We start from the raw sequence: 9,822 nt of genomic DNA on the forward strand, positions 1-9,822 counted from the left end.
ATTCAAGCCAATGTTAAAATGTGTGTTGTTTTCCCAAGGAACAATACTGGAGGTCTCATATCTTCACCAATCACGTTGATTATTTGGCTAAGAATGGTTATGAATGTGATGAAAATGTCAAAACCGAAGCCGAAAAAGAGCAGCAGGAATTGTTAATGAAGATGTTTGCTGTGAGTATATAGCGTGTGCAGTGCATACATTGTAATACATATAATATTAGTATGCCATTCTTATACCATATATACATTAAGAGCGGAAAAGGAAGGCTGGCACTGCCATAATTCAGACACAATGTTGCCTCTGCATAGAGATCCTTTCCAGCATAAAACCGTGGAATAAGCTTTCAAATTGTTGCCCACGGGGTGCTCATCGACAGAAACCGCACGCTTGATTATAATATATATATTATATATCCGTTTGTGGCAATAAAACGTATTTATTGGTAACTATCTCGGTCTGTTTGGTGTGGAAACCAAACAGACTGAGATCGTTATCAATAAATCAGTTTTATTGCCACAAACGGCGAGTGCCTCGAATTTCTACCTTCTACAGTAAATATATTACGTGTCTATTTTTCATGCTTTTTGTTCCGGTTTTAATTTTTGTTTTCTGACTTGGGCAGTTGTCTTGCAAACTGGAGCGTGAATTCCGCTGCATGGAACTGGCTGAGCTCATGACTCCGAACGTGATGAACCTGGCTATTAAGTATGCCTCGCGCTCCAAGAGGCTAATTCTGGCCCAGCGGCTCAGTGAAATGGCTCTAGAGAAAGCAGCAGAATTGGCATCGGCTCAACAGCAGGAAGATGAGGAGGAGGAGGAAGAAGAAGAGACAGATTTCCGGAGCAGGCTGAATGCTGGGTAAATATTGTAGGGTCATTACAACCTTTGCACCAGTAACGGAACCGTAATGTCAATTTCCTTTGACTATAAAATAATCCCAGGTCAAAAAAGTGGCCAATCCGTTTCTTTCTGAGGCGTCGTTTATAATATAAGGCGATTTTCCGAAAATTGTCTGTAAATGGATATAAGATCTTGTCCTTTTCGGTCCAGTTCAAAATGTTGTCCAGCTGTTTCTCGATTATGCGGGTAAGCTGGAGGACATATGGCTGCCATTACAGCTTCCATAGAGGTGGTCACCCAGCTTTCTCACACTCTGAATGGCACATCTGCCCTAGTGATACATTTCTCCGCTGCCATATTACCTTGTATTAGGCAGATTTGCCATTCTGGGCTGTTTTAGTCATGGGCTCTGAATTCATATTTAGTAGTAAATTAAAATTGCAAGCTCCAGTATATTCTGCCCTGATATTTATCTGTACCACCGCATGTTAGTCTATAACTAATTTTTAATGTGGTTGGTACAAAGCCTTATGATGGATCCACGTTCATACAAAAATCGCTAGGTTTCGTGCTGTTCTGCAGAAATCCAGAGATGTGGTTGATAAGATTAGGCGATTAGATTAACGCTTCTTAAAGCGAATTTAAATCTACAAACAAGAAGGATATTGTTACACTTCACATTACATGCAAGCGTCACGGTCCTGCTTTCAGGAGATTGAGGATTAGTAGTAATCTGGACGCGTGTCAACACTGGCCATTTAAATGAACCCTAATCAAAGCAATAGCTTCTTAATCCTGTGGCACCTATAGCTCTTGTGGTGCATTTAGCAGGTTTTTTTTTTCCTCTCTTACTTTCTGGGGGAGTAAAGTTTAACAGAATTACCATGCACTGAACTATTTGTTATTACTACTACATGAGGCGCTGTTCACATCTGGCCGTTTAGGGGCCTCCGTCGCAGATCCAACAGAGATTACCGGAAACAATAGCGCAGCATGCTATTCTATTGTTTCCGGGAAAGCTGACGGAACCCATTAAATTCCGTCCGCCGCCGGTGGTGTCCTTGTGGCAACAGAACACTCCCTTCCGGTTTTTCCTTCTGCTCCTCTGACGGAGCAATACAATGGAAGCCCACGACGCAGATGTGAACAAGGCCTATTAGAAAATGTTTTGAAATTTTATTTATTTTTAGTATTTTTTTAATGTTTTCAATATTTTAGTAAACATGTACAAAAATTAAAAGGCCACGTTTCCGTATAGAATTGGTTAGGAATTGGGAGACATGCAATAGATGGGTTGAAAATGGGCTAAGTAGATGCACCTGATGAAATAATAATTAACAAAGAAGAGATCAATTTAAAGGGTTGTCCCAAGATTAAATGTTATTCCCTAGTTATAGGATAGGTGATAACATGCTGATCGGTGGGGGTCTGACCGCTGGGATCCCCACCGATCACCAGAACCGGGGTCCCGCCTCTCCGAATGAATGGAGCAGCAGGTCGTGCAGTGCGTATGCTCAACCTGCCCCTCCATTAATTTGAAGGAACGGGACCTTGTGATCGGTGGGGATCACAGCGGTCGAAGCCCCACCGATCAGCATGTTATCACCTGTCCTGTGGTTAGGGGATAACGTTTAATCTTGGGATAGGAGCACTATGGCTGCCACTCATGGGGCAATATGGCTCGTACTTACAAAGTGGCTTGCACTGCTGGGATGTACTTTGCACTCCATTGTGGTATGTGGTACTGTTGGGGAGGTATTTTGTGCTGCAATGTGGTATTGGCGCTGCATTGTGATACATTTGGCACTGCTAGAGACGTATTTTGTTCTGCACGGTTTGATTTGTTTGGTGCCACCTGGGAGGTGTTTTTCACAGCACTTTGGTATTTGGAACTGCTTGGCAGGGGCTTCTGAGGTGCGCTTCTGTTGGTGCTGTTATGGAAATAATATGGGCACTGTACAGTGGTATTTATTTTCTTCTGAGGCCCTGCATCACCATGGATTGGCTGGTCAGGCCCGAGATGGAAAAAGTTTGAGAAGTCCTGATATAAGGAAATCAATCGTGTTTTGTCTTTAGATTTTATCAAGGGATTAACCACACCTTGATCTGTGACCATATGAATGTTGCTTGAAGTTTGCAAAAAAGGAAAGAGTCTGGATGGGAAAGCTTTTTTTTTTTTTTTTTTCTTGGTTGTCAGACGACAACTTTGCACTTTGCTTAAAATGTATTTTAATAAAGCGGTTAGCGTTGACACCCATATAGTTTTATAGTTGTATTCAAACAAAGAAAATGAGATGCTCTCATCCTGCTAACATGCTCTCAGGAGACTCTTTTAAATATGGAATATCCTGGATGTGACCATTAGAGCAAGTCATAACTTCTATCTTGAGCTGTTTATTGGTAGTTCCTCGCTGCTACCAGTAGGTGGAGCCAGTATACATTGTGTTCGGCCAGTGAGACGTTCTTTGCATCAATGGAATAGGTGACAGGTGTGTTTCTGCGTGCAATTGCTTTACTTTGAAGACTCTAAAGGCTGGATTCACACACCGCGTTTTGCATTTATTTTTCTTTAAAAGGTCAAAAACGTTACGGCCAGATGTTACTTTAAAGTCTATAGTGAAATATTGGAAAGTCTACATACAAAGCGTTTTTTTGGTGGGGTTTTTGCGTTGAGGCATATTGAAAAAAAATATTCAAACGCAGCATGCTCTAGGTATGGTGTCTTTTCTGCTGTTTTCCCATAGGCTTCTCTATAGGATGTGAAAAATGGCAGAAATAACACCACCAAAACACAGAAATAAAGCGTGCGTAAATGGGGCCTAATGCTGCCAATAATCTGCTACAGCTTCAATAAACAAGGCATCCTGTGTCTTCAAAGCATACTAAGCATCCTTAATAGCAGTTTTCCTTAGAAGTTATGTCTTTGCTATGTGGACTGTCTGCCTTTTTATTTTACATTTCGAGGTTCTGGTCCGGTGACCTTCAACATGCAAGTTAGTCACGTTTGGCCTTTAAAAACATTTTTGTAAATTGTTATATTACTGTGGTCTTCGGGATCAGAGTTCCTTTTTTTTTTTCTGGTTTCCATAAACCGTGACAAGAGAGCCCTGAAGTAGTTAGAGAGAGATGAGTTCAAGGAACAATTTTGTTGCAATCAAATTTAACATCACGGTAAACTTTAAAGGGAAAAGCAGCAAGAAGCTAAATTACTCAGATTTTTTTTTCTATGGGGTCAAGTATTTCATGGTGTGCTTTCTTCTAGATACAGCAGATCTGCCACAGAATGGGGGAGGCCAGGCACGAATCCCGCAGCACATGAACAGGAAGCGGAAATGAATTGTGAAGACGGGGATGAGGAATTGGAAGAAGCTCAACCTGATACTCCCAACCTGAATAAAAAGACTGGTATGTAATCCAAAATTGATTTTAATTAGGTTTTTGTACTTACTTTACTAAGGACTCATTCACACTTCCATTGCCCGTCGTACGGCCGCTAATGACGAATCTGTGTGAAACACATGGCCCCATAGAAATGAATGTGTCGGTGAGAAATGTGTCATATTAAAAAAAAAAAAACGGATAGCACACTAAAGAAAATAACTGAAGTGGGCATGAGGCTTTATTCTGTACTGATCCTGAGTTATATCCTGTATTATACTCCAGAGCTGCACTCACTATTCTGCTGGTGGAGTCACTGTGTACATACATTACATTACTTATCCTGTACTGATCCTGAGTTACATCCTGTATTATACTCCAGAGCTGCACTCACTATTCTGCTGGTGGAGTCACTGTGTACATACATTACATTACTTATCCTGTACTGATCCTGAGTTACATCCTGTATTATACTCCAGAGCTGCACTCACTATTCTGCTGGAGGAGTCACTGTGTACATACATTACATTACTTATCCTGTACTGATCCTGAGCTACATCCTGTATTATACTCCAGAGCTGCACTCACTATTCTGCTGGTGGAGTCACTGTGTACATACATTACATTACTTATCCTGTACTGATCCTGAGTTACATCCTGTATTATATCCCAGAGCTACACTCACTATTCTGCTGGTGGAGTCACTGTGTACATACATTACATTACTTATCCTGTACTGATCCTGAGTTATATCCTGTATTATACTCCAGAGCTGCACTCACTATTCTGCTGGTGGAGTCACTGTGTACATACATGACATTACTTACCCTGTACTGATCCTGAGTTACATCCTGTATTATACTGCAGAGCTGCACTCACTATTCTGCTGGTGGAGTCACTGTGTACATACATTACATTACTTATTCTGTACTGATCCTGAGTTATATCCTGTATTATACTCCGGAGCTGCACTCACTATTCTGCTGGTGGAGTCACTGTGTACATACATTACATTACTTATCCTGTACTGATCCCGAGTTACATCCTGTATTATTATACTCCAGAGCTGCACTCACTATTCTGCTGGTGGAGTCACTGTGTACATACATTACATTACTTATCCTGTACTGATCCTGAGTTACATCCTGTATTACACTCCAGAGCTGCACTCACTATTCTGCTGGTGGAGTCACTATGTACATACATTACATTACTTATCCTGTACTGATCCTGAGTTACATCCTGTATTATACTCCAGAGCTGCACTCACTATTCTGCTGGTGGAGTCACTGTGTACATACATTACATTACTTATCCTGAGTTATAGCCTGTATTGTACTCCAGAGCTGCACTCACTATTCTGCTGGTGGAGTCACTGTGTACATACATTACATTACTTATCCTGTACTGATCCTGAGTTACATCCTGTATTATACTCCAGAGCTGCACTCACTATTCTGCTGGTGGAGTCACTGTGTACATACATTACATTACTTATCCTGTACTGATCCTGAGTTACATCCTGTATTATACTCCAGAGCTGCACTCACTATTCTGCTGGTGGAGTCACTGTGTACATACATTACATTACTTATCCTGTATTTATCCTAAGTTACATCCTGTATTATACTCCAGAGCTGCACTCACTATTCTGCTGGTGGAGTCACTGTGTACATACATGACATTACTTCTCCTGAGTTTCATTCAGTATTTTACTCCAGAGCTGCATTCTCTATTCTGCTGGTGGAGTCACTGTGTACATACATTACTTATTCTGAGGAAACAATAGCGCAGTAGACTGTACTATTGATTTTCTCCCAAAAAAACGAAGACAAACTGAAACCATTTGCAACGGAAGCATTACCATTGAAATCAATATTAATGCAAACGGAAGCTATGGTTTCCGCTAGACGGAAAGGTCTAGCGGAACCCATGAACGCAAGCCAACGCAGATGTGAACACACCCTAAATGGCCAACTCAGACCAATCTAACCTATATTGAAATTGGTCAGAAAACTGTGTGAAGGTATTTCCCCTTCCCCCACATACAGGTGTGCTCAATGGGGAGAGGGGAATAAGCGGCTGTCAGACACATTTATCTCTCGTGAATCAAATGATCGGGCATGTTTAAATCCAACATGTCCGATACTTCTTTCCCCTGACATCTTCCTTCTCTGATTCCGCCATAATCAGAAGGCTTGGTTGATCATTTAATGCGTACGGGCACCTTGAGTTTCAATAGTCGCCGATTTTTCCGGAACCATGTTTGATTTTTTTATTGAACCTATTTTGTCACGTTTCCTTGCGACCTATTTAATGGTGATATTTTCTTGTTATTTTGACAGCTACGAATCCTTTCAGCAGAACTGTCCCTTCATCTGAACAACTTAACTCAAAATCCGGTCAGTATCATCTCCCTATAACTTGTGTTAATGTCTTTTTCCTTCCTTTTTTATGGAGGTTTTCTGCTAATCAATTTTTAAGCACGTAATTTAGGCGGCAGTACATGGGCGATACAACCAAGTTCTGTCTGCCCTCCACCAATCTAATTGACATGTCATCGTTGTATTGGTGGAATACCATTTCCATTGCACAGTATATTAATTTAATTTTTTTAATTTCTTTTTAAAGGTACAATAGTGTCTAGCAACCAAGGCAGAGTTAACCCTTTTAAGGTATGACCTCGTCTGTTCTTGAAACTTATGACAAGATGCTATAACGTTTATCTTTTCAACTATGAAGTTTGGGGGGTTTAATATCGCTAGAAACGTCACGCTGTGTGTTCATCTTTACTTTCAGTAGATTTTTATTAAAATTTTCATCATAAACAAAAATAAGAAACATTATACACATAATGACCATCATGATGTACAAAATATCAGGCATTGGACAAAACTATCATCAAACATCTGGTACAGATATCATTACAGGGTAACTAAAAGTTTTAAAAACTTTTGACATGTCAGAAGTTTTGATCGGTTGGAGTCCAAGCACCGAAACTCCCACTGATTGCTAAAATGAAGCAGCAAAGCGTTCGGATGAGTGCAGTGCCGATAAGTTTCTAATAGAGTGAGTGGTGTACGGGCTCATAAACTTTCTATTGAGCTTGTGCACCGCTCCGAGGAAAGCCGATCAGAAACTAATCGGCCAAGCGCTTCTGCCTCTTCGTTTTAGCGATCGTGGGGGGTCTCATTGCTCGGACCCCCACCGATCAAAACTTGTGACATGTCAAAAGTTTTTTTAAAAGTTTAGTTACCCTTTAAAGGCAGTGGTGACATACACATGTACAGTCTTGGTTTAATAGTGTATCAGAGCTATATACAACAAAAGGAATACAACGAGATGATGAACAGCCAGCTAACTCATGTGATCTGTATGACCACATGATATCAACATGTCCAATGGCACATAAATGTATTAGGAGGAAATTTCCCTTTATAAACAAACATACAACCGTATAAGGACAGGACCACCATATACGCAGAGTGACTCCAGTGTGCCCACAGCCTCTCCAACAAGTAGACTGATGATTGGCAATAATATGCGATAACCTCGCAGGAGTCAGATACCATCATGATTTATACAGTGCGAGCATTTGATCAACCAATATAGGGCGTCCTTCCATTCCTCCGTAGCGATCGTGGACTGTGGTTCCTGTTCCCATTTAGTCCTAAAGCCCGACTTGCGCGGAGTTGCCTGGGTTCCCAGAAAGACGTATGCCAGAGATAATCTTCTAATAAATGTCCCCTGTGCAGAGAAAAACCTTGTGATCAGAGGATGTTGGGGATTGTGATGCGGTACGATTATTGGTAAAAGAAAGTGTCCTATTTGGAGAAACTGATAAAACGTGGAATTAGAAAGATAGAATTTTCTATGCAGCATCTCAAACATCACTAGAGTATTGTTATCCTATCTATACCCTCTATCATCCGTTCCTTAAGGCTACATGCGGACGAGCGTCGGGAACCTCGGACATGAAAAACGGAAGTTTTTCACGTTCAAGGTGCACACGTGGGGAATGTGTTGTCACGGACCCCCCCCCCATAGACTAGAATCTATGGAGGGATGCGTGACGCCGTAAAATAGGACATGTCCTATTTTTTCATTTGTAAGGTGTTGTTCTCAGCCGAAAAGAACAAATCCAGGGGTTGTACATAAGTTATTAAAAAAAATAAAATAAAAAAAGTTAATTTGCTGCCGTTTATAGCGATGTCGTTTTGGCCGCACAGACTGTACAGATGAAGCACGTTGTTTGGATGTGCTTCACCTGTACAAGCCGTAAACTGCGGTAAAACCGGGTGGTGCCTGGCCGCTGCGTTTATGGGCACCCTTTCTGTATCCTATCTGGGAAAAAATAATTAAGGATGAATTCTTCCTTTCCATCTATTGAATGATGGGAAGAGACGTCCGAGTTCTGATATTTTGAACTTTAGCTCCTGGTTCCGTGTACAAGAGAATAACGTCTCATGTTATTAGCCTAGATAATGTCAGAGGAAGGATGAGTCACGCGATCATGGTGAAGAGATCTTACACTAAAGCTTTCAAATGCGTCATAAAATTGATCTGGTCAGTAAAGCGCAGAAAGTATCTTATGACTTCTTTGTTTTTAATTCTTCAGCCATGTTTTGTATGAAATATTTTTCTCCCCTTTTTAGATGTGCAAAATAACAATGTGGGAATCTCTGACACAGTCATTTCTTTGTTAAAAGGTATCTGCAAGCCAGAAGAGCCCGGCGCTCGCAGGCAGCTCATCCCGCATCCTAGATAACATGAGTAAATTAACGAAGAAAACCCCCACCGCCGGAAACCAGTCTGCAAGAAAGTCCGATTCTCTGATCATAAAGCCTCTTGCTCCAAAGGCAAAATCGAAGCAGGTGATTTACAATGCGTCGGTGATCCGATGAATAGGATGTCCGTTGTTCTTGCTTTATATTCGTTCATTTCTTTACTACCTACACAACGCAGAACTTGAATTGCCTTATCCCGCAGAATTGCTGTCTATAGTCTCTGAAAACATGTTTACGAAGTGCAATGGTTTTATTTCCTAGTACTGAGCTGACTGGTAGCAACATCGGTTCAATGGGTTGTTTGGTTTAGAACATCCAATTTTTTTTTTTTTAGGGAATTAACGGAGGGGGGGGGGGGGGTGGTTGGGGAGCTCAGGACCTTGATCTATTTAATAGAGCACTCTATTGCACTGGAGGACCCGGCTTGTCTGAATTGAATGATTATAATGGCAACTATGTAATACTTCATTTCTCCTGCAGGGGTGCTGCAAGGAAATTTAGCACGTTCTAGCTCATCACTTAGGTCCCACAAACAAGACACTCTGGGATCGTCTTATTGTTGGGGGATCCATCTTACAAATTTTTTTTCAAAGAGGACGACCCCTTTTAATCTTATAGGTTCCCTTAGCGGTGAATAAATTACATAGACGTCCATAGTAGTGTTTACGGGTTCAGCAAACACACAGCCAAACGGTTCAGTTTGTTTTTCTTGGGGTGGGGGGATTTTAAAAGCCACCTTTTATTATGACATTCAGTAATCTGGCCGCAGATGGAGGAGCATGCGACGGGATTTGTCACTTCTCTACTCATTTCCTGT

At 41.2% G+C, this 9,822-nt stretch overlaps 1 protein-coding gene across 3 annotated transcripts in view; it reads left to right on the plus strand.

The window, feature by feature from the left end:
- WDHD1 (WD repeat and HMG-box DNA binding protein 1) overlaps positions 1 to 9,822 on the plus strand; it is a 40,556-nt gene that overhangs the window by 26,148 nt on the left and 4,586 nt on the right. For all 3 annotated transcript variants that reach the window (XM_075844134.1, XM_075844135.1, XM_075844136.1), the window contains exons 18-23: positions 39 to 170; positions 623 to 858; positions 4,103 to 4,245; positions 6,564 to 6,620; positions 6,850 to 6,893; positions 8,928 to 9,092. In XM_075844134.1, the coding sequence (XP_075700249.1) occupies positions 39 to 170; positions 623 to 858; positions 4,103 to 4,245; positions 6,564 to 6,620; positions 6,850 to 6,893; positions 8,928 to 9,092 (777 nt within the window). The remainder of the gene's footprint in view (positions 1 to 38; positions 171 to 622; positions 859 to 4,102; positions 4,246 to 6,563; positions 6,621 to 6,849; positions 6,894 to 8,927; positions 9,093 to 9,822) is intronic.

Source organism: Rhinoderma darwinii, chromosome 12 (assembly GCF_050947455.1).
Source record: "Rhinoderma darwinii isolate aRhiDar2 chromosome 12, aRhiDar2.hap1, whole genome shotgun sequence".
Lineage (NCBI taxonomy): Eukaryota > Metazoa > Chordata > Amphibia > Anura > Rhinodermatidae > Rhinoderma > Rhinoderma darwinii.